Below are 26,460 nucleotides of genomic sequence, written 5' to 3'. Positions count from 1 at the left end.
TAAAGTTTTTAAATGCGTAAAATAAAATACATAGGATTACAAAGGAAATCAATTACATTGAAGTAGAGTTAGCAAAAATGGTTAAGAACTTTTAAAAAAGGTTAAAAAGGATAAGAACCCCTGTTTGAGAATTTCCTGGATCACTAAGAGTTTAAATAACATGTCGAGTGTCACACAGTCCACAGCTCAGTGCTCCAGTAAGGGTAGATAGGTGGTGCAGTGGATAGAGCTCCAGGCATGGACTCAGGAAGACCAGAGCTCAAATCTAGCCTCAGACGCTTACTAGCTGTGTGACCCATAGCAAGTCACTTAACCCTCTTTGCCTCCATTTCCTCATCTGTAAAAGGAGCTGGAGGAGGAAATGGCATACCACTCCAGTATCAAGAAAGCCCCAAATGGGGTCACAAAGAGTAGGACACCACTGAACAACAAAAAAGGACTCCTGGGACACCCTGTATATTTCACATTTATTTATATGTGAATGTTTCCCAACATTTAGGAAAATGTAAGCTCTTTAAGAACACTATTTTATTTTTTCTTCCCATTTGAAGTGCCCTGTAGAGTGCCTGGCACATAGTTGGTATTTAATCTATACTTGTTGAATTGAATTTCATTGACATCATGGTCTGTTGCTTTAATGATTCACGAACCACCATTTCAGAGTCCTGCATCCCCTAGATATTTGGTTATTCCTGATTTGATAATATTTAGCCTAGAGTAAGCCCTTCTATCTAATTAATCTGGTGCTGTGCCTGGATTGCTAAACTTTGCTGCAAAAGAGACATACAATTGTGCTAAGCCATTATAAAGTCAGGTTGCATATTTTGGGGGGCCCTACTGCTACTTGGTAATCTTTTTACCCTATATTGGCCAATTTTTATTCTCTCATTCACCATAAGTACTCTTCCAAACACTCCCCTCTCTTCAAACATCCAATTCTTAGTCCCAACATTTATATACCAAATGAACTAACCTTCTACTTCACTGAGAAAACTAAGGCTATCTTGCCTCTTCAAACTTTTCAGTAGCTACCATTTTCTCCATTTTTCCTCCTTTCCTCTCAAGAAAAGAATTACCTACTCCTTTCCAGGGCTAATCCTTTAATTCATGTCCATAATCCCATTTCCTCCTATCTCATTCAGGACCTCCTACTCTCCATCCCCCTACTCCCAAACGTGTCTTCATTCTCTCCCTCATCCCCATTTACCTAAAAATACAAGCAGGTTGGGGCTGAAGCCAGTTATAACCAGCTCAGGAGAGTCAATTGTTAAATTTTCATTGTGGGCATTCCTCATTCAAAATTGACCAAATCTTCCAATCAGGGCTTGATTTATTGTTTTGTTGATTGTCTAGAAAGTGATGGGAAAAATGTTAATAATGTACATTCAACTTAAGAGTGTGGCATGTATATTTTTCCCCTAGAGTTAGTTGTTAAATATTTACTACACATGCCTACCTTCAAGTATTCTAGATCTTAACAAATCCTTTCCTCAATTAATCTCTTCCCTTTCAGCTACTATCTTCCATGTTACAACATTCTTCTTGCAAAATTAATTCATTCCTTAAGATTATGTTAACTATCTACCATAAGTACATTAAGTATGAGGTGCTAGAGACAACAAATACAAAAATGAACAGTTTTTACCTTTAAGAGGTTTACATTGTATTAGGAGGAAAGAGCTTATAGAGATCTGTATGTTATTTTCACCTTGTAGAATGCAAACTTCTAGGCATTGCTCCTAGTTCTGCCCACTGGACATTACAACCTTCAAATGCTTGAAAGCAACTATCATTTCTTCTAGAAGTCTTCTCTTTTAGAAGGTTAGTGTTCTCAGTACTGTCAATTCCCAGCACCTTCAATAACATGGTTTCTAGTCCCCCACCCCATTCGGTTCCCCTGTTCAAAATGGACTGTAGCTTGTCAAATTATAATACAGTACAGAAGATTTTACAAAACAAACATTGGCCGAAGAGTCTGGAGATCTAACTTCAGCTAACTAGTGTGTGATCATGCTTTGAATCTCATTCTCTCCCTCATCTATAAAATAAGGGGGTTGGACTAAAATCTCATCACTAGATGGTTCTTTAATGTACAAAACTCTATAAAACATGATATTCCTTCTATCTCTTAAACTCTAGAAGTTTTTGCCTTTAGATACAGTCTTTATAAGAAATTTTAAAAACCCAGATATATAAAACCCCAGACTCATAAAACACAATTTAGGGGGTGATTACAACTTTTTCATTAAAAAATATTCTTCTGGGGCAGCTAGGTGGCGCAGTGGATAGAACACCGGCCCTGGAGTCAGGAGTACCTGAGTTCAAATCCGACCTCAAACACTTAACACTTACTGGCTGTGTGACCCTGGGCAAGTCACTTAACCCCAAGTGCCTCACTAAAATATATATATATATATTCTTCTAACTTGTAAAAGGAGAACTTTTAAATAGTGATGATTTAAGATAGCAATTGAAATCTGATTTACACATAGCCTTCTAGTTACCTATAATAAAACAAAGTACAGACTGAAAACAAACAAACAAACTTGTTGTAACAATTATTAATATAAAAGCCAGACACCTTAGCCTGGCATTCAAGGCCTTCTACAATGTTTCTAATCTATGATTTTTAGCCTTATTTCACACCATTCCTCCTGTATGCTATTTTCTAATTAAATTGGACTGCTTGTCATACCACTCAAAATGGGAAGTTTTCCTATCTCCTCACCTTTACTTGGAATATCATGTTGCAATCCTATCTTTATGAGCTAGCTGAAATGATCTCAATAACCACTTCAGCTAAAAATTTGACCATATAATATTCTGTACATCTCTAATGTACTTATACTCCTATCTGAAGAGTACTTTTCTATGCACATCTCATAGTTCTTTATTAAACTACTGAACTCTTTAAAGTTGAGACCTTTGTCCTATTTATCTTTTATTTTCCCCAGTCTTAGTGCAACGTATATAATGCATCACAACTGTTAAATGAATATTAAATTATTGATGGGTAATGCCACCAATCCAAATAGTAAATAAGTGAACAAATTTGAGTCTCAGATACAATCTCAAGTTCTAAGAAACTGCTAAACCTCTAGAAAAAGGGAGAAGAAAATTTCTGATATATACAGGCCCTGTGGGCACTCATATATTAACTGACAACTTGAAACAATATAGAAAATATGTTTTTACCAGAATTTGGATGTTCCTATCTTAGTAAACAAATGCCAAGTTGGTAAATTTCAGTTTAATCCTTCTAGTTATGACTTTCTAAAACTACATTTTGAATTGTTTCCTGAATACTTCTCTTGACAGGAAATTAAGCTTTTTACATTATGAGTAATATGATCTTTTTCTTTTACACTAGAAGTATAAAGGAGAAACTGAGAAACTTTTCTTTAGAGAAGTAAAATGTAATTTTATAAAAAAATACAGGAAAAATATACCAAGAATTCTAAACTTCATTTTTCAATCAACACTCTCAATTCCATATTTGTCATTTGAACATCTGAAAAATAGGGAAATAACAATAAACTTTAGGTATTTTTTTATTTTAGTGAGGCAATTGGGGTTAAGTGACTTGCCCAGGGTCACACAGCTAATAAGTGTTAAGTGTCTGAGGCCGGATTTGAACCCAGGTACTCCTGACTCCAGGGCCAGTGCTCTATCCACTGTGCCACCTAGCTGCCCAAACTCTAGGTATTCTCATTCTTTATTGAAAACACTAAAAAAATTCTAGCTATTTTAATGTTTTCAATAAAGAATGAGAATATAGTCCTTTTTTAAGTTTAAGGGGTTTTTTGTTGTTCATTTTATTTATTTTAATAAACATTTCTATTTAAAGTTTTGAGTTCCAAATTCTATCCTTTCCCATCCTCCCTGAGGTGGTAAGCAATCAGATATAGGTTATACATGTGCAATTATGTAAAACATTTCCATATTAGTCATTTTGTATAAGACTCAAATAAAAGGAAAAAGATGACAGAAAGAAAATGAAAAATAGCATGCTTTAGTCTGTGTTCTATCAATATTAGTTCTTTTTTTGGAGAGGGCTAGTATACTTCATCATTAGTCCTTTTGGGATTGTCTCAGATCATTGTATTGTTGAGAATAGTTAAGTCATTCACAGTTCTTCATTGAACAATATTACTGTCACTTTATATGACATTCTTCTAGTTCTTTTTACTTTACTATACGTCAATCAGTTCATTTAAGTCTTTCCAGGCCTTTCTGAAATTATCCTGCTTATCATTCTTAGAGCACAATAATGGAATGTAGCCTCTTATCGGCAAGGGGGCTGATGGGTAGTGTAGTTTTTCCCAGCTGGAAGAAGGAACTAAAGGATCATGGGAGGCTGAAGCTAGCTTCTTTCTATTTGGTCTTGATAAGCTCAGGAAGCTTTTGAGCTCCACTTCCTGAAGGGCTTCCACTTCCCATGAGCTCTCAGTTCCTCCTTCCAGCTGGGAAAACTACACTTCCCATCATCCCCCTTACTGACAAGAGGCTGCAAGAAAAGCTAACAAACTGAACACTGCATAAGACATGAAGGGATCAGAATTATGGGATGAATGAAGCATGACACACTCACAGAAAGGAGGCTATGAAGGAAAAAAGGTTATAAGAATTGTTAGAGTAGGGCTGAACAAAAATGTAAGCATTTCTTTCTCCCCTTATTTGGTCCTTTTAATGTTGAAATATGATCAGATCCAAAAATGGAGCCAGTCAAACACCTTGGCCACAATACAGAAAAACTTTAAAGTATTACTTTTTAGAAGTATATGTCCTTTTTAATACCAGGAAATTCTGCTCTACATGGCATGTAGACATTTATTTTGTGATAAACTGGGTTGTTACCATGAAGATTCAAAATCTTTTAGGGACATAACTCCGAAACAGACAAGGATAGAGAAAAAGATAAGAGGAAGATAGAAAAACAGACACAAAAAGACAGAAAGCGACTCAGGCGGGAAGAGAGAGGAAGAGGAGAAGGGGAAAGAGAAAGAAGGGGGTAGAAAGAAGGGAGGTGGGAAAAAAGAGGAGGACAGAAGCAGGGCTTTTCATACCTTGTCTAAAACATTTGTGCAAACTCTGTATACAGTATTTGGATAAATATCGAAAATCCTACTTTGGCCCAAAAGATCCTTTGATTGAAATAAGGCTGTGTAAAATCAATCAATAATTTTTTTTTTCACATTCATACTCTGAACTAGGCACTGTGCTAGATGCTGGGAATACAAAGATAAAAATAAAATAATTCTTACCCTCAAAGAACTTCCATCCTATTCTATCAATTTAATTAATTTATTAATGTATCGGGGCATATGTTTGTCTAAAGTATTTTAAATGCTAATGGTAATGCATTTAAGAACCTCATGCTGTTAAAAAGAAATCATGTGATGGTACCTTGTTTTCCTAATTTTCTCATGTAGAAAAAAGAGTTGGTGTTACATGGAAATCTTTTATGTGTTGACATTTAGATTTCCATCCAACCAATGAACTGAAAATAGAGAAATGGATAATCTTTACCCTTTTTAGAGATATCACCTCACTGACTATTTCTTTTTTCTTTCTTTTTTTTTCTTTTTCTTTTTTTTTTTTTGCAGGGCAATGGGGGTTAAGTGACTTGCCCATGACTATTTATTTATAATTTGTGTTGGTTTAGTCTCCTGGTGCTGTGGCCACACTCCAGTCTATCTGGGAAGCAGTGTAATGCAAGCAAAAGAAAGATTGCTGGATTTTGATCCACAGAACCAGAATTAGAGAATTGACTGTGTGACTTTGGGCGAGTCATTTAATCTCCATCTTCTCTTTAGCAAAAAGAGGATAATAACGCTTGTATGTACTACTTCCCTCGGAGTTGTAATGAGAATACAATGAGATAATGCAAGCCACATTGTAACCACAAGGCACTAAAAATGAGCTCTTATCAACCAACCAGGTCTAACAGTAGCATACAATCCCTCTTCCACAAAACACAGGCAACAGGTTTTTGTTGATCCAATGAATCTAAGAGAACATCTCTGAGACTCAAGATCCTCTCAGTATCACAGGAAGCCAAAAGTATTCCCATCCAACAGAATGGTCAGTTTTCTTTACTGGGTGATAGTAATTTTCAGTAATTTTTACCTAAGGCAGCTAGGTGGCATAGTGGATAAGAGTGATAGGCATGGAGTCAGGAAGACTCATCTTCCTGAATTCAAATATGGCCTTAGATACCTAATACCTGTGTGACCCTAACCCTGTTTTCCTCAGTTTCCTTATCTGTAAAATAAGCTGGAGGAGGAAATGGCAAACCACTCCAGTATCTTTGCCAAGAAACCCCCAAATGGGGTCACAAAAAGTTGGACATGACTTAAAATAATGATTGACAAAATTTTCAGTGGTTTCTACTTTAGACCTTGTTAGAAGAAGAAAAAATAAATCATCTACTTCAAACTTTATTTGTATAGGCCCAAGATATCTTTTGTAATATTAAATATACCTCTGATAAGTAATTAATATCCTATGGGGATAAGCCAGGCTCTTGGTGGATTGCAAGGTTCTGGGTGGGATCCTTATAATAAATCACTTCTTTCCTCAGCAAAGTATTTTGAATGTAAGCCAGTGGAATGATCAAATCCAGGGGCTTGACTTTCTGAGGTCTTAACCTCAGGGGTCTCCTCTGCTAACCTTACATGAAAATTAAACTTAATTACCTCTACAGGCTACTAAGTGGTAAAATGATAGAGTGAGTACTGCACTTAGAGTCAGAAAAACCTGAACTTACATCTTGCTGTAAATATTTACTAATTAATTATATGACAGTGGGAAAGTCACTTAACCTCTCAGCCTCAGTTTTCCTATCTGTAAAATGGGGATAATGATAGTATCCACCTCTAAGGGTTCCTGTGAGAATAAAATGAATATTTGCAAAATGCTCTGTAAACCTTAAAGCATGATATAAATGCTAGCTATTGTTATTATTATTATTATTATTATTATTATTTTTACAGAAGAAAATAAGCAAGTGTGTTCTAAATCACTAGTTCCAGCTTTGATTATGCAAGGATTTATGTGAAATGATGGTGACTTTTCAGAAAAGAACAAAAATATATGAAAATTAAAACAAGACTTTAGAACAGTTGGTTTGATGTAGTTTCACCAGAAGTACAATTCTGGCACAAGTTAGAAGGCGTGTCTTCTCTAAATTCCATACCATATAAGTCAAGTATTTTTTGTTGTCATTTTTCAGTGCTGACTCTCTGTGACCCCACTTTGGGGTTTTCTTGGCATAGATACTGGAGCGGTTTGCCATTTCCTACACTAGCTCATTTTATAGATAAGGAAACTGATTAAAACAGGGTTAAGTGACTCACCTAGGATCACGAAGCTAGTAAGTGTGTGAGGCCAGATTTGAACTCAGGAAGATGAATCTTCCTGACTCTATCCACTGTGCCACTCAGCTTCCCCAAAGTTAAGTATACTTACCCTCAAAGACCTTAAAATCTAATAAGGAATATAGATACAAATGATGAGAAAACAAGTTATAATGTAATAAGTATGTATGAGAGTACTTGGAAAAACCAAACAGAATAAACCTTCTAGCTGGGGGGAAATCAAGGAAGATTTCTTGGTGAAGGTAGTAAGTAAGCTAAGACTGTAAGAAAAGTCAGAATTTCAAGAGGCACCTGTGCAGAGGAAGTCCATTGTGCCCATGCTAGTTGGGGTGCCCCCTCCATTTTATAGTTGTCCTATCATTAAAATGAGAATAAGTCCTGGTCTTTCAGTGGTGCACTGCTTCTATGTGTCTCTTATAACACAAATCTCTATTTGCTTAGGCTAGAGGGCAAATCATCCAGTTCCTAACAGTACTTTGCACTTGATGCAATAGTTGTTGATGATCCATTCAAACTTTAAAAACAGGTATGAAGGCTTGGGTTTTTTTATGTAAATAGGGAACACTAGATTAATGGTGGAATGAATAGGGCCTTGTAGGCCCAGGCTCCATCAAACCTAAATCTTATTCACTGGCAATGTCAGCACACTTCCCTAGGTTCCTAAGTCACTTAGATGAAATGCTAGAAGAGGGAGAAAGAGCCAGGATATAATCAAGAGCTGGAAGGTACAATGGAGTTCTTCACTACGTGAGCTACCCAAACTTACACAGGGAGTTATTGTCAAAGCCAGTATTTGAACCCAGATCTTCAAACTTAATGGTCAATCACATGTGGTCTAGGAATCATTCGACATCTACCACACCATGTTATGGGCTTAGTAAGGGAAGTGCCTGGCTGTCTTATTAGGGTCTATGGTCCCTTCCATTGGAGTAAATAATTAAGAGCTGGTTAGAAAGATTTAAACTATTCTTTTGAGATTTTAGTTTTTGTTGAGATTCGTTGACTTTATGTTTCTTTGCCTCAAACACAGGGAAGCAGCCTGATGTGGGAGAAAAAGCATAGGTTATCTAGGTTCAAGACTTGGCCCTACAGATGACCTATTTTTAAATGGGGACAATGACACATATGCTGTCTACTTCATAGGATTGTGAGCAAAGAACTTTTTTGGACGGGTGGGGGTGGGGCAATGAGGGGTTAAGTGACTTGTCCAGGGTCACACAGCTAGTATGTGTCAAGTGTCTGAGGCTGCATTTGAACTCAGGTCCTCCTGAATCCAGGGCCGGTGCTTTATCCACTGTGCCACCTTGCTGCCCAGAGCAAAGAACTTTTTAACATGGAAAGTTTGTGCCATGTATTTGTGTGTATACACATATATAAACACTACACATTTATATAGTATAAATGAGCTATTATTATTTTCCCATTTTTCCTTTTATTAATCATCCTTTGGGTTTGTTTTTTATTGAAGCCATTCTTTTTCCCTATTAAAGTTTCCAAGTTGTATGAGAATTTTTTTTAAAACCATTTGGCATCTTTGTATGGAGAAACCTTGATTTCTGTACTCCCCATAAAAATCAAAAGAAGGTAACAGTTTGGCCTTCCTGGAAAGAGTGTATGTGATAGTTACATTCTTATTTAATAATACTAATATTAATCACTAGGATTTATATAGAGCCCAAAGGCAATGATTTCTACATTGGTGATCCAGGCTTATTTTTATAAATGACAAATATTTCCAGGAAGGGGATATTATTCATCACAGTTGACCTTCTGCCTATTCAACAGTACAATGATAGTCAGAATAACCTTTATTTTATAACAGCACCAGAGTTGGCAATACAAATGGCATTTATTCTTAGGGACGAAATATCTATGAGAAACCAGTTCATGTTAAATATTGATACCATGATAAAAGAGTGATTCTAAATATAGATCTGGAGGTTCAGAGGACAACGTCTTCAGAAAATTAAACCAAAGAAGATATGATTTTTACAGTTTGAGAAACCTAAATATCCATTACCATGTGCTTGATTAAACTTAGTTAAAAAATAGTTATTCAGCTAACATGTAAGACCCTAGGGATTTAGTGGCAAAAACAAAACAGCCCTTACCCTTGAGAAGCTTATAGTCTACATATTTATTTATTTCTACTACAAAAAAGAAACCCATAATGTATAGTGAATTGATAGAGCTACTGATGAAAAATAAAGGGTTGACCATGTGCAATGGAAGACCAGATTTGCTTGGGGAAGGTAAGGCTTTGGGGGATTAGATCCAGAAATTCAGAACTCACCTATAAATGATCCCTTTCTCATGAAGAAACATAAGGGCAGAAATTATTTCTGCAGCATAGAAGCGGGCTCGAGCTTCATCAAAACGACGGGATTTCTGGATGTGGAACATTAAGTCCCCTCCATTCACAAACTCCATCACAAAAAAAAGACGATCCTAGGAACAAACAGAAGAATGGGAAATGATTAAATATTGCAAATTTATATTAATATAGAGATCAAAGTCATAATATGGTAGCAGTAGGGGAAAAATCCTTCATCTGAAACATGAGAGTATCAGATAATATCAAGATAAATTTTCTTAGAAATAGATTAAATAGTATAAGACTGTGTCAGAATATTACTGAAACAAGAGGCCAGTAATATTGTTGGGTCTATCCTGAACTTACCCATCACTGAAGCTGCCTGTGCAAGTAAGGATTGGATGACTCTTTATTAGAGATATTACAGTAGGGAAATTTCATATTTTTGTTAGGATTGGGTTGGATGATCTCTAATGTATATTCTAACTATCATTTTAAGTTGGATATTGTGGAAATAAAAACAGCATATAACATGGCCCTTGCCCTCTGGGATTTTCCAGTCTTCATTGTTATTATCAAATTAATATATATGAAACAGCCAGAGAGCAACTTAATGCCCAAAGGTACTGACTATATAAGCTAGAAGAGTTCAAAGAAGGGTAAAGTAAATTTAGTCTTGAATAGTAAGAGAGGACCTGAGCTAAACCTGGAAGTTTTAGTTGGATTTAGATAGGCAAAAGGGAAGGAGTGAGGACATTATAAATGATAAGAAAAGGAAAATGTGCAGATATATGAATAAGCATGATATATAATAGTGTTGTCAAACACAATCATCTTTTCAATTATACTATGTTATAGGGGAAAACTCCAATAGAAATGCATTGCTGTGAGCTACATATTGAGTCTGAAAACCACAGGTTAACATTATCTATGTGGTATTATATTTTTGTTTATTTTGTCAAACATTTCCCAACTATGTTTTCTTTCTTTCTTTCTTTCTTTCTTTCTTTCTTTCTTTCTTTCTTTCTTTCTTTCTTTCTTTCTTTCTTGCTTGCTTGCTTGCTTTCTTTCTTGCTTTCTTTCTTGCTTTCTTCCTTCCTTCCTTCCTTCCTTCCTTCCTTCCTTCCTTCCTTCCTTCCTTCCTTCCTTCCTTCCTTCCTTCCTTCCTTCCTTCCTTCCTTCCTTCCTTTCTTTCTTTCTTCCTTTCTGAGGCAATTGGGGTTAAGTGACTTGCCTAGGGTCACACAGCTAGTAAGTGTCAAGTGTCTGAGGCCGTATTTGAGCTCAGGTACTCCTGACTCCAGGGCCGGTGCTCTATCCATTGTACCACCTAGCCACCCTCCAATTATGTTTTATTGTGATTAGGGCCAGATGTTATGCCCACTGCATCTGATTTACAATATTGAGAAGACCTGCCTTAAAAGAGAACAGGGTATTTTTAAGGGAAATCATAGCGATAACCAATTGAACCTTAGCTTTCTTGCCTATACTAAGCATAATCTATATGTGTTTAACTGGAGGATAAGTGGTTGAAATCTTGCTGCAGAGGAATAGGTTTGTTCTCTCATCATTTGAGATGGGAGAAAAGTGGGCAAGAGACAAGCCCATGGGAGAATGACTGATCCTCCAATTTTCTAGCATTACCCTCATCACCTAAGATGACTTGATAATAACTGTAATTAACAAGGCTGCCATATTGATTTAATGATTGTAATGCAGGTTGGTGAATTAGAAAGACCTCTACATTTGTAGGCAGAGGATCTAAGTTTTAATCCTGTCTCTCTTATTCTCTGTATGACTGTGAGTAAGTCACTTGACTTTTCTGGGCCTCAGTTTCTTCATCTGAATAATAAGGATTGATTAAACTTGATTGTCTCAGAAGCTCACAATGGAGATTTTTGGGGTGAGAAGTTAGCATTTTATCAACAATAACCAAAGAAAAGATTATTTTATTTGCAGATTCAAATGTTGCTAAACAACAGTCCTTTTGTTTATCCTTGTGGTGTAATGTACATGTTATCAATAGCATAACACAACTGCCTTTTTCCCATAAGTGAAAATTTTATTATATGCCATAAACATTTAATTCTTTGGCTACTGTTATTTATTTCCCTGTTAATGACAGACTATAATTCAAATTAAAAGTTGAACCTATATAATAGACTCATATATGCATGACACATATACATATATAGTTTGATTATCCACAGAAAAAAATAATGCTCTGTCATATGTCAGTTTCCAAATATGAGTTGATAAGCCAGAGTCATATGATTGGGTTTTTAGAGTTGGAAGGAACTACAGAGATCATATATCCTATTTTTTTCATTTTATATATAAGTGATCAATCACTATGTTCATCTGAGAAGGTGTGCATAGGATTCACCAGATCACCAAAAAGGGGTCCATGGCACACAAAAGATTAAACATTCCTGCTCTAAACACTGATCTTCCTCCCAACAGCTATGAAATCAGTAAGGGTTCAGTTGTGATTCTCAAGTTTAGAGAGGAATTGAAACACTAAATATTAGAAGACTGGATCAAAACTTCTGGGAGTCACAAGTGGAACACAGAAGAGAATCCAGGAGTTCTTACACCCTTTAAACCATCACCAACTCTGTTCAGACACTGAGACATCCCAGAATTCTGAACCCAAGAACTCTGGGAATAGTAATGTCCCCAAGCCATAAAGCCTGCTTCCAGCCCAGTCCCCACAACCATCATTAAGGTGAGGGGGGCTCCACATTCCTCATCACCACTACCAGTAACTGCCTCCAATGTGCATATAAGCATGAGAGTTCTGGGTGTTGTGGCACCCCCTCAGATTAGCATTACAGTTTCTAACTCCTCCCTCACAACCATCATCCAGGGAAGCAACTTCTGTGAAGAGGAAGCTAGCCATCCCCGCCAAATGCCAATCATCTAGCAAATCAATGTTGTTAAAGCAGAGGGAGAGGGAGAGAAGGAGGGAGGGGAGAGAGAGAGAGAGACAAAAAAATACAGCATTCACTTGACAAGTCAAACCACCACAGCCTAGAACACCATTTCCACTTAGACCTTGAGGGGGACAGCCCAAAACCCTGAACTCAAAACCCTTGGGAATATTAATGCTTCCAGTCCATTGCTCTCAGCCATCTAAGGAGCTACCAAGAATGCATTTTCATATGCATATATATTTGTGCCCATATATACATATATATACACATATATATATTTCAAATTTCAGTTTATTGCCTAGTTAGATTGATATCTGATTCTGAACTTAAACAAAACATTAATCTGGACCCTTTACTTTCAATATGGTCTTTGTTTTGTCTCCCCAGAAATATGTGAGAACCAATAGGCAGCTGGGTGACACCAATAGAGCTCTGGGTCTAGAGTCAGGAAGACCCTAGTTCACAACCAGCTTCAGACACTAACTGTGAGATCTTGAAGAAATCCCTTACCCTGTTTGCCTCGGTTTCCTCATCTGTAAAATGGGGATAATAATAATAGCACCTACCTTCCAGGGTTGTTGTGAGGATTAAATGAGAAAATTGTAAAGCACCATAGCATAGTGCCTGACACATAGTAAGTGCTATGGGAATGTCAACTATGACGATGATGATGATTGGAAACATGATAAATCTCATTACATTGCAGGTTTGTAAGGATCAGAGGAGATAACATTTGGAAAGTGCTTAGCACAGTGTCTGGCGCATTGTAGGTACAATATAAATGCTTATTCCTTTTCCCTTTCCCCAGGAGGTCATATTTTGATGTCAGCTCTAAATCTAAATTGCCAAACTTTTTGTTTCTTTTTTTTCCTTCCCCTCCTTCATGTTCCCTATCTTAGGCACCAAGCAATCCCAAATAAATGAAAATATTCATGTGTTTTGAAAGAAGAAGAAGGACCAGTGGGCAAAAGGCAAATAAGAAATCTTTTTTGTCCTGTGTGTGGCATGAATTACAGGACAGAGAAGCCAATAGGTTTGTGACTGGCAACAAAAGCCTTCCACTCATTTGCACAGGTTTCATTTCTGGGGTCAACAAGCTTCTTGAATATCACATCATACTCTAGGGATCAGAGAGACAGGTCTCCAATACCTCAGAATAGAAAAATACAATCTAAGTTATAACAGCTACTTTTACAAAGTATGAAATCTACAAAGCTGTCCTTAAGTAGTATTTATTTTCAGGCAGGCAGAAAGGGAAGGAGCATTTATTAAATGCCTAATATATGCCAAGTACTGTGCTAAGCACTTTACAAATTATTATCTCATTTGGTCCTCCTAACAACCCTAGGTCAGTGCTATTATTACCCCAATTTTACAGTTAAGAAAAATGAAGCTGACATGTTCAATGACTTGCCCAGGATTATATAGCTAGTGAGTGTCTGAGGCTGGATTCGAACTCAGGTCCTGCTGACTCCTGGTCTAGCATCCTATCACTATACCAGCCAGTTGCATTTATAGAGAACTAAAGTTATGTGGTTCTCTTCTAAAATTCTCTTTCTAAATCTACAAGGAGAAGTTAGAAGCAACCACACCTGGATAGTTTAAGAGATATGACAGAAACCAATTCATTTCCTAGGGAAAGATCATACTATTTCTTGCCTAAAAATACATTCTAGTTCACATCCATCCAAAGGCAATGGTTTCTGAAAATCATGCCTATCTAATAGAAGATCATAAAAATTATACTGTGGTCTCAGCATGTTCTCAGTAAGTAGGTAAGTTTGACTGCTAGGGAGACCATTACTCCTGTCACTAGCAGTAAAGCAACATGATTGGACCATGTGGGAAATACAGGGAAGGACAGTGATGCTGGGAAGGGAGAATGTTCATATTGCTGGACACACTGCTGGTTTGGCCCCAGCAGGGTGCTGGTTTGATGTGGCATGTCTGCAGAGGTTGTGTAGTTGTCTGGTCCCAGAGCCCCCACATACAGGTACGCAGATACTTAGAATGGAGAATGGTGGGGGTGGGGCGGGGAGGGGCAGGGAGACCTGTCTGCTTTCTAGTTCCTCTTATGACACTCCCTAGGTACATCCACAAGTGGCTAAAGATGGCAGTAGCAGCATTCCCTAGGCCTGACTCCCAGTTTGGGGCAGAATATCTAAGGATCACAGGACCTTAGATATTTCAAATTGCCCCCAAATCGACTACCACTCATGCAACTTCCAGTGAGGTTAATGCCTTGTTTTAGGGGCTCCTTGCTTGAACTGGATTCCTTACTTGGTCAAGCTCCAAGCATAGGATTATAAAACTAAAGCTAATGAAACAAAATTCATTAACCAGGGCCTCCAAAAATGCTACCAGTTCTTATGGAACTCATCACCCCCATTTTAAGACTCTACTTTTAATGAAAAAGTAAATCTGCTCACCAGTAGAATACAGATAATAAGGCAAGTTCTTTGTAACAGGTTTTCCTTATTATCTGTAAAGGATGTAGTATTGAAAATATTTCTGTCAAAACTTAGAAAGACTTAACAGGAATTGACGTAAAGGGAGCAGAAACAGCAGAACACTGTACACAGTAACAACAATAATGTATAGTGATCACTTATGAATGACTTAGCTATTCTCAGCAATACAAATGATCCAAGATAATTCCAAAGGACTCATAATGAAAGATACTATCCCTTTCCAAAGAAAGAACTGATGGGGTCTGAATGTAGATTGAAGAAAACTTTTTACTTCATTTTTCTTGTGTTGGGGTTGGGTTTTTTTTGGGGGGGAGGTCTGTGTTTTCTTTCACATGACTAATAAGAAAATGTTTTGTATGACTGTACATATATAACCTCTATCAAATTGCTTGCTTTCTCAATGGGGGAGGGAAGGGAAGAGATGGAGGGAGAGAATTTGGAACTCAAAATTAGAAAAAAGGAATGTCAAAAATTTTTTTACATATAATTGGAAAAAAATAAAATGATTTTTAAAAAACAAAGTATTTCTGGCCTCCAACCTCCTTGGAAAATAGAGTCAATTTGGAACTGCTGCACTGAACAACCTTACTTCTAAACATTCTTTGGGAAAGGAAGAAAATGAGAGAGAAAGCACACCTGGGAGGGAGTGGAGGATTTTTTTTTTTTTTTTAGAGCTAATCGAGAGGCTAGTAATAGCATTTTGAATTTGTGGCAAATTCAGTTGCCTTGTTCAAATGGTCATATAGAATTAGCACTGTATCCTTTCTCATGAAGCTCTGAGAAGGGCTTGGATTTATTTCAAGTTGCATAATAAATCCTGAACCATAATTTAATGCATTTGACTGTGTAGGGACAAAAGGGAACTTTTCCTGCTTTATCATCTTTCTTTGACAATGCTATCTACGTCTGGAGAAATGAGGCATTCCAGTCAACAGGAAACAGTGACTGACGCCTAAGAGGTCGTGATGCAAACCACTCAGATGAGGAAATCTGTTTGTGAAATATATAAATTGGAAACATGATAAATCTCATTACACTGCAGACTGTTCCTTTGTGCTTAAAATTTTTTTCCAAAGGAAATAATAGTGAAAAGGGCCAAAAAGAACTTCATTTTAAAACCAAACAACCTTGTTTAACTCTTACTTAATCCTTGCCAACAGGTAATAGGCACTTTGTCTTTTAGGTGAGAGTTAATCCAACGTGGGAGAGGGAATTCTTCAGTGTACTCAAATAGATCTGTCATTTCATCAATTTTGGTAGCTAATTGGTGCAGTGGATAGAGTTGGACTAGGGACCTTCACAATGATTTTTCTTTTTTTCTTTTCTTTCTTTCCCCCCCCCCCCGTGGGGCAATGAAGGTTAAGTGACTTGCCCAGGGTCACACAGCTAGTTAAGTGTCAAGTGTCTGAGGCCAAATTTGAACTCAGATCCTCCTGAATCCAGGACTGGTGCTTTATCCACTGTTCCACCTGGCTGCCCCTACAATGATTTTTCAATAGAAATCTCTTATATGTTTTGTCTTCCCTTATTAGAATGTAGACTACTTAAGATCAGGGATTGTCCTTCTTTCTATTTGTATTTCCAGTACTTAGTATAGTGCTTTGCATAGAGTTAAATGGTCAATAAATGCTTATTCATTCATTCGTTTATTCATCTACATGGTCAAATCTATCTGCTTTCCCTGTCTTTCAAAATTTTTTGTAAATCTTTTCCTTTTTTCTTCTGTTTATAGCCCTTCCATTTTCATCTGTGGATATCCTCGGGATATTAGTGTATAATTCACTATCTCATCATGCTTTTATTAACGTGATTTTATCACCCACTATTTCTCTCTTCTTTATGAGATGATATTATTCCTGATTTCCCATTATCCTTTTTTGTAAGACTTTACAAATGAGTTTACATTTTAATCTAGTGTTGCTTTTTGGCAACTCCCTCTCTCCATTTGGCAAGCAAGTCAGATGTTTGTTGAATAATGCACTTTTAAGACTCATTGGATCTCCTTGATGTGGTCATTAATTTAGTCACTCATTCAACAAGTATTTATTAAGTACCTACTGTATGCCAGGTAGTTTGTTAAGTACTGGGGATACAAAGAAAGGCAAACAAATAAAAAAGTCCCTCCTTTCAAGTAGCTCACATTTTAATGCGGGAGAAAACATGCAAACAACTATATACAAACAAGATATAGACAAGATAAATTGGAGAGACTAAATGATCATTAGCAATAATAAGGCTTTCTGTAGAAGGTGGGATTTTTTTCTAAGTCTGGAAGAAAGCCAGGGAGAGAGGAATAAAGAGGAAAAGAAGTCCAGGGATAGAGGCTGGCTAGTAAAAATGCTGCAGAGTTGGGACATGGAATGTTGTGTGAGGAGGCTTGATTGAAGAAAACGTGGATAAGGTGTAATCAGACTGGAAAAGCAGAAGGGAGTTAGGTTATGAAGGCCTTTGAACACTAAATAGAGGACTTCATTTTTGATCCTGGAGGTGATAGGGAGTTGATACTGAAGTGGCTAAATTTCTGGATGAAATTATTATTACTATTATTATTTTGTGAATTTTTTTCTTTATTTAAAATTTTATTTTTTCCCAAATTACATGTAAAAACAATTTTCAATGTCAATTTTTAAAAACTGTTCCAAATTCTCTTTCTCCTTCCCTCCCTCCACCTTAAAAACTTAAGCAATTCAATATGTTATACATGTGTAGTCATGCAAAACATTTCCACATTAGTCAGGGTGTGAAAGAGAAAAAAAAAGACAAAAAAAAACTTTAGAAAAAGGAACTAAAAAATTATTCTTCAATCTGTATTCAGATGCCATCAGTTCTTTCTCTGGGGATGGATTGCATTTTTCATAAGTCCTTCAGAGTTGTTTTGGATCATGGTATTGCTGAACATAGCTGTCATATACAATACATTTCACTTTGCATCAGCTCATGTAAGTCTAGGTTTTTCTGATAGCATTCTGGATAAAATTATTATAGTCAATGTTATTTCTGTTGCACATTCTCCATTTTTGAATTTTACATTACTTTAAATAATTGAGAGTTCTTTCAATTGTACATGATATCTTTTTCTTATTCCTATTCTTACTGGTTTTTTCTTTTGTTTTTTTAAACTAATTCTTATCTTAGCTCTGATGAGTTGATGAGCTGAATGCACACAAATAGCTGACTCAGGGATAAGTCCCAAATCAATAACAAATCTTTTTTTTTGTTTCTGGTTTTGTTTTTGTTTTGCAGGGCAATGAGGGTTAAGTGACTTACCCAGGGTCACACAGCCAGTAAGTGTCAAGTGTTTGAGTCCAGATTTGAACTCAGGTCCTCCTGAATCCAGGGACAGTGCTATATCTACTGTGCCCCCTAGCTGCCCCCTGTTTTTATTTTTTAAATTTATAATTTGTTTCATTTTTCATGGTGTTATTCAATGCTCTCCATGTCTAGTACTTACCTATTCTTTTTTGAAGAAATTATCCTGTGTAAGCCTTTGGACTCTCACTTATTCTTTTTTTTTTTTATTGAAGGGTTTTATTTTGTTTTTGGTTTTTTGTGGGGCAATGAGGCTTAAGTGACTTACCCAGGGTCACACAGCTACTAAGTGTCAAGTGTCTGAGGTCGGATTTGAACTCAGGTTCTCCTGACTCCAGGGCCAGTGCTCTATCCACTGCACCACCTAGCTGCCCCTCACTTATTCTTAAACCATACTTTTCCAAGTATTTCTCCCCATCCTCACTTTTCACTCTTTTTCATTAAAATCAGCAGGTATCAGAATATACATTGGTTTGATTTGAAGTTTGCCAATGTAACAGTTCAAATTTCAAAATAAGACACATCTATAAGTTGAAGGCAGCAGAGTTTTGTCAATTAATTAGAAATCTTGAAATTTTTCAAAGAAAACCTGATAAGTCCACCTTCGTACATTTATCATGACAGGTCAATGAGTAAATTCAATATATTTCAGTTGTTTATATGGCATTATTTACATTTATAGAAGGAGAAGATATGACAGAAAATAAGGAATTATGGCAAGAGAAAGTCAAAGGGTTGAATATTAAAAAATATTCGCTTATATAAAATAATAAGCCCTGATTTAGTCAACTGAACTCTATATTCTTCACCAAACCTTAATCTCTTTGCCCTACTTTAGTCCAACCTCTCTATGAAGCCTTCTCCAGCTTCCATGACCCTTGCTATGGTATCCCTATTGTAGTCATATAATGCTCTTTATTGTCTTGCAATTGTTTCATGTTTCTATCTTATCCCCTGAGTGAGCTTATCCTTGAGACAGGGATGATGTGTTCTGTTTTTATTTAATTTAGTTATATAATAGACTCACAACTTGACACTTTAAAAATGAACAAAACAGCCTATCCACTTTTCTGATAGTTAGAGTAAAAAGGGACAGGGCACTACAGTGCGGGGGGCGGGGGGCGGGGGGCGGGGGCGGGGGGGGGGAACAACCACCACTAGATTTAGATTCAGAGGGACAGGGTAGAAGAGCAGAAGGTGCTAAATTACACAGTTTGTTAGACTGTGGACATACATTAACTTGATTGTTAGTGCTCTAAATGTGTGTGTGTGTATGTGTGAGGCTCCTATCCAATGAGTGAACATACCACTAAAGGAGATGAATTCTATCAATTTTTTATATTTTGGTTATAAAGGCAACTAGTTGATAGGACACTGGATTTGGACTCCAGAAAATCCAAGTTCAAATTCTACCTCCATCACTTACTAGCTTTGTGACCTTAGGCAAGTCATTTTAACCACTATCTGCCTCAGTTTCCTCATCTATAAAAAAGGGATGATAATAACATCATCTGTTGTGAAACCAAATGAGATAATATTTGTAAATTGTTTTACAAACTTAAAAGTGCTATATAAATGTGAACTATCATCATTGTTGATACTATTACTACAATTGTTGCTGCGACTGCTGCTGCTACTACCACCACCACTACCCCAATACCATTACCATTATTACTACTACTACTTCTACTGCCACAATAAATGAAACCAAAAGAAATAATATTTCAGCTAAATGAAGTATTGCCCACAAGTTCTTCTTAGAGAGGCAAAGAAAGGAATTGGCAGAATTCATCTTATCATATGCCAAAAAGCAATATGAAGCATTACTTCATGGAATCTTTAGTTCTTTTGTATTACAGTGCTAATGATAAGTATGTGCAAAAAGACCACCCTGAAAATAATTACAGTTTATGCACCAACACTGGTTGCAGAAAACGAAGAGCTAGGGAAATTCGGTGACACCCTTTGATACTAGGTGACTTCACTGAAAAGGTGCTAATAGGTGAGGGTGGTGAGACTATCTCAGAAACCATGGTTCAGGATGAAGAAATGTGGTAGGGAAAAGTTTTGTAGACTACATAGAAGCTTTATGAATTTATATCATGAGTATTCCTTTGAGAAAAAAGTTAATAGGTGCTGGAAATGGCAAGCCCTAAAATTTGTTTTAAATGAAATTGATTTATTTTAAGAGACAGGAAAAGACTTGTTGATGTGGGTGTCATAGTTGAATCAGCTATGTACAGTCAGACTAACTTGTTAGAGCAAAGCCCAGAATTAGTAAAAAACAGAACAAAACAAAAATTACACACTTGAAGAAAGCTTAATGATACTATAGAATAATGCAATGAGAATGAGAATGAGAATAATATGAGGATAATGAAAAGACAATAGGATCATGACAATGAGAAAAGGATCACAGTATTCTCAGTATCATATCCTATAGTCTTCTAGCCCTTTAATAATTTCTGATTTTTGCTCTAACAACTTGGTGGTCTGACTACACAAAGCTACGCCATATAATCAAACAACTCAATTCAAAACTATCTAAACAAGTAATTAGCAAGGCAAAACACTTATTATGCCAAAAATTACATTGACACTGATTATAATTTTATACAGGAATTTAACCAATAGAAATTAATTTCCATAACAAAGCAGGAAAAAAGAGTACAAAAGACATTTTAGTGAGCAAGCACCTGACTTATTTACCAAGTAGAGAGAGAGATGGTGGCCAAAGGCAACATCAGTTGTGAATATAAACTTGTTTGTAAAAATCTTATGAAGATGGATGACTACGAGTAATATTGCCTCATAAAGCAGAGAGAAACAATGGAGGGTAATACCAGTCTAATGAAAGCTTGGCAAGCAATTTAACTAAACAATACCATACCAAGAACATTTAAGATTGAAAATGGAAAGATGACAACAAAAAACAAAAGAAAAATGGAAAAGATGTGTAAAGGTTTTTATAACAAATTATACAAACACCATATTTGGACTTCACAGTCCTAGATGTGTAAAGAGAACACAAATGGGCAAAACAGATATAAAGTAGATCTATGCTAGAAGTGATAGAAATATATGGATGTTAAAGGATTGGTCATAAGGTCATCAAGGAAAGAGGAAATACCAATGGTAAGAAAAAATTTTAGGCCTTGATAGTACCAAACAAAAGGAAAAAAAAACACCAAAAGAATGTCAACAACCATCAATCTATATGCCTACTTTCCCACTCATACAAAATCATTGAGACTCATCTACATGTTTATTCAGGGTATGCTCATTGAGGGCATTAGTTGGCAACAGGAAGTTTTTCACACAGTGGTTATCTATAATGGATTACATCTTTATTATAATGCAATTGACTAAAAGATCCAGAGAATACAAAATACGAGTGTGTTTACTTTCTGTCAATTATGAAAAAGTATTTAATTTAGTAGAGTAAGACACTATTAAAGCTCTCCTATTCCTTTCTTTCTTTCTTTTTCTTTTTTTTTTTTTTGGTGAGGTAATCAGGGCTAAGTGATTTACCCACGGTCACACACCTAGTAAGTGTTAAATGTCTGAGGTCAGATTCGAACTGAGGTCCTCCTGACTTCAGGGGTGGTGCTCTATCACTAAGACACCTAGCTGCCTTTAAAGGCTTTCTTCTTCTTCTTTTTTAAAAAGAGGTCTGCAGCGGGGCAGCTAGATGGCGTAGTGGATAGAGCACCGGCCCAGGAGTCAGGAGTACCCGAGTTCGAATCTGGCCTCACACTTGACACTTACTAGCTGTGTGACCCTGGGCAAGTCACTTAACCCCCATTGCCCCCGCCAAAAAAAAAAAAAAAAAGAGGTCTGCAAGCCATATCAAAATCATTCAAAATGTCTTGAAAGAAATAACAACAGAAATAGTCTTGCTCAATGACCTTCTCATCAAAAGCATCAGTTGTAGAATAAGGAGATGTAGGCCTGCCAAAAATGTTTTCCATTGTGATTGGATTGTCCAGAGCACATTTTCAGTTGAAGAGGGATTCCCAGGGGATGGTGAAATCTTTTAGATACTCTTGTTAGCAGATGACATCATGCTGGTTGCAATGAGGCTCAGAATCTCATAGAAGAGATCTGTTACTATTCAAAAGATTTAGTCTGACCAGTCACCCAGTACAGACCAAGTGGATAATAAATGCCAAGTGTCCAGATTATAATATATAATTGGAGTTACAAAGTATAGAGTTTGTCATTCAGTATGGTGGACAGCAAGCTGAATCTAGAATTAAATGGGAAGAAGAGAGTTGGCTGGATTAACTTTGAGAAACTACAAAGCTGCTTCATTTACCAGTAACTTCTCTTACAAAGGTCCACCTTGTTTAATACCAAAGTTGTATTTTTGTTATATGTCCACAAGGACAAAAAAGTCTCCAAAGAACTCAAATGAAGCATTACATGGAGAGGAATATAGAGGCACCTAATGGGTATGAATAGCTGATGAATGAGGAACTTAGAAGAACAGGAGCAAGAGATTTCATGAGGGAGATACATGATAGCTAAAAGATGATGGGTTGGTCATATTGCAAGGGTGAGTGACATCCTGAGTACATCATTGGTTTCTTTGTGACATCAGAAGAAAATCCAGGTGGACTTCTAAGCTATTGTGTAGATCTACTGTGAAGCACTTATAAGAAAACATGGGCTAGTGTCTCATAGGCATAGCTGGGTTGCAACCTGCATTGTTGGAAAGAACATAAAAATTGGTGCCATCAAAGACCCAATCGAGGAAATGAGAATCCTGATCTACACAGGTATTTCTTGCTTTAAGAATATCTAATCTAAGTTTGCAAAGTCAAAGGATTATAGATCTCCACGAGTAAAATTTTATTTCCCGGGGCAATTAGCTCCACAGGAATAATGTTCCAATAGGCAATTATCCAAATAATGTTGCTATTAGATCTTAGCACTTTACAGTAGGGTTTGGTTAGGGTGTACTGTTTTAGGCCAAGCCTAACTCAGGCCAGTCTCAAGGTTAGATGTCAATAAAATGCCCTTAGACCATATTACATCCAATAAAATAAAGTTTACTTAACAATAGAAATAAGATTAAATAAGGATGTAATACTGATTCGGGATGACCCAGCTCCCTTCTGCTTCCACATTTCCAGGTGCTTCCATAGCAACAGCACCTGGTCAGAAAGACATATTGACTTTTAAGGTAGTATGGCTTCATCAAGCCAAAAGAATAGCAAAGGCTGGGCCTTTTATGTCCCAGGCAAACAAGAACCAATAATAGTGGCTCAAATCTCTGGGACAGTTTCCCTGGCCTTTTAGCCCAACCTACAATGCTAGTCCTACCACATGTAGTAAAATAATATTGCAAAATGATACAGGACAAGGAACCTCATATGGAGAATGCTTTTAAAAAAAGGAATCAAAATATGATCCCTTTAAATGATGCTCTTAGTGAATTTAAAATACAATCTAATTTCCAAAAATTCATTTTAGGGGGCAGCTAGGTGGTGCAGTGGATAAAACACTGGCTCTGGATTCAGGAGGACCTGAGTTCAAATCTGGCCTTAGACACTTGACACTTACTAGCTGTTTGACCCTGGGCAAGTCACTTAACCCTCATTGCCCCACAAAAAAATCATTTTAGACCTATATGTGTTGCAGAAAATGAGATAAATATGGCTAGAAGAATAACTAAAAAGATTGCCAGTACCTTTTCACTTATTTTTAAATAATTTCGATCTCAAGAACCTGTAAGCTTGCATAATCTGATAGAAGGAGGGACTGTCTTCCTCTAGGAGGTACAACATCTTATGTTTCTGTTTCATAAATTACCTTGTCGGGTAAGATTCCTGGAAAAGGAATTAATCTTTTAGGATGTGAGTAAATTATAGCATTAGAATGGTACCCAAGGGGGGGGAGCAGCTAGGTGGCGCAGTGTGTCCACTGCCCTGAACACCGGCCCTGAATTCAGGAGTACCTGAGTTCAAATCTGGCCTCAGACACTTAACACTTACTAGCTGTGTGACCCTGGGCAAGTCACTTAACCCCAATTGCCTCACTAAAAAAAAAAAAAAAAGAATGGTAACCAAGGGCCTGAGGTAAAGCACTTGCACCAATGCTTAAGGAAGCAGATTCTTCGTTAGAAGAACTGACTCAAAACACAAATGTATGACATATACTGTGAAAACATTCACAAGTTTGTAAAATAAAAGCAAGAAGTGACATTATAGCTAAAGGATCCCAATACCAATTTTTGTCTTTACTACAAGTATTGCCTGTCACTTTAATGTTCACATGGATGCTTCTGAATTAGATTCTCTAGTTTTCTTGCAGGGAATAGAATTCTGTTCAAATTGATGGCTATGTATTCACCATCTCTCTCTGACACATTTCCCCAACATTAAATGTCTGCCTATATTATTCATTGAGGGAAAAAGTGATCTCTATTTCTGAGGCTAAAGATGGGGTCAGAAGATAAGCAAAACAAGGAGAAAAATAATCAGAACCAGATTAGAAAATTAGACCAGAAACAGGGTGGATTAAGGGTTGAAAGTAATTCATATGGATCAATTTAGAGTATAGATAGCAGGACCTGAAATAAAACACAAGCATAGCATTGTTTCCCAATAAAAAAGCATCTAAGGTTTTCAGAGGTATTCCATTTTCAATTTGGAAGGGCAATCAATTTTGGCTGATTAAAACACTGACCATGTACAAGTCATTTAACCTCTACCAGTCCCTGACATCAGGACCAGCTGGCTCCTTTTCAACTAATCTCTGAAGGGAATGAGATAGAAAGTCAGTAAGATTAGTATAGAAGAATTGCCAAGCATCAGTGAAGGCTCAGATGAAGTTATGTATCAGAATTTGTACTGGGTGGAATTGCTTTGATTTCATGATTTTCTTAGGAACTGAAAAGGTCATTAAAAGTAATCTAGTCCAATCTTTTCATTTTGCACTTGAAAAAAATCAAGGTTTGGGCAAGGTTAAATGATTTGCCCAAGGTCACAAAGATAGAAGTGGCAGGTAATAGCTGTTGGAATTGCCACGGGTTTAGGGTTAGTTAGGGAAGCCAAGTGAAGCCACAATGGAATAAAGAGATTATTACCTTGAAGGAGAGAGTAGAAAAGCTAGAAGAGAAAAGTGTTGAAATTGAAAAAGGGAATTTTAAAGTTCTAGATCTTGCCATAATGATGAGATGCAGTGAACTGTAAGTTTTGCTTCTAACACTAAAATTCTGTTTTTATTGATTTCTTTACATCATCTTCATTGACCAATCACCCACCCTGGTAATAAAGAAGGAAAAAAAAGGCATTTCAGAAAAACTAATTAGTGTATCAATTAAGTTCAACAGCATATGCAGTATTCCACATCCATAGTCCCTTGGCCCTCTGCAAAGTAAGGAGATGGGTGTATTCTATTTCTTTGGGATCATGCTAGGCCATTGTAACTACAGGCACAGCTATATGATGCAGTGCCTAGAGTGCTGGGCCTGGAGTCAAGAAGGATTGAGTTCAAATTTGGCCTAACACTTTCTAGCTGTGTGACCCTGAGAAATTCACTTAACTTCTGTTTGCCTCAGTTTCCTCATCTGTAAAATAGGTATAATAATAAAATAAGTATAATAATAAAACCTACCTCCAAGGGTTGTTGTAAGGAGAAAATTAGAATAATTTTTTTTTTTGGTGGGGCATTGAGGATTAAGTGACTTGCCCAGGGTCATACAGCTAGTAAGTATCAGATGTCTGAGGCCAGATTTGAACTCAGGTCCTCCTGAATCTAGGGCTGGTGCTTAATCCACTGTGCCAACTAGCTTCCCCAAATAAGAATAATTTTAAAGTGCTTAGCACAGTGTAGCACTGTCACATAGCAAGTGGCATACAGACATTTTCTATTATTATTGTTATTATAATATACAGCATTCGGTTTTGGTTTTTGTTCTTGTGTTTTTTTCTATTTACATTACTGTAATCATTGTATATATTGTTTTCTCAGGTTTGCTTACTTCATTTTGCAACAGTTGTTATGAATATGTTTTCATATATCTCTTTAGATTCTTCATATTC

The 26,460-nt window shown here is 36.6% G+C and overlaps 1 protein-coding gene across 1 annotated transcript in view; it reads right to left on the bottom strand.

Moving 5' to 3' along the window:
* Positions 1-26,460, bottom strand: part of PRKCH (protein kinase C eta) — a 290,916-nt gene that overhangs the window by 73,990 nt on the left and 190,466 nt on the right. Inside the window, exon 10 of the mRNA XM_043990361.1 lies at positions 9,673-9,827. Coding sequence (XP_043846296.1) covers positions 9,673-9,827 — 155 coding nt within the window. The remainder of the gene's footprint in view (positions 1-9,672; positions 9,828-26,460) is intronic.

Source organism: Dromiciops gliroides, chromosome 2 (assembly GCF_019393635.1).
Source record: "Dromiciops gliroides isolate mDroGli1 chromosome 2, mDroGli1.pri, whole genome shotgun sequence".
Taxonomy (NCBI): domain Eukaryota; kingdom Metazoa; phylum Chordata; class Mammalia; order Microbiotheria; family Microbiotheriidae; genus Dromiciops; species Dromiciops gliroides.
Note: the sequence above shows the minus strand (reverse complement) of the source record. Positions and strands in the feature narration are given on the sequence as shown.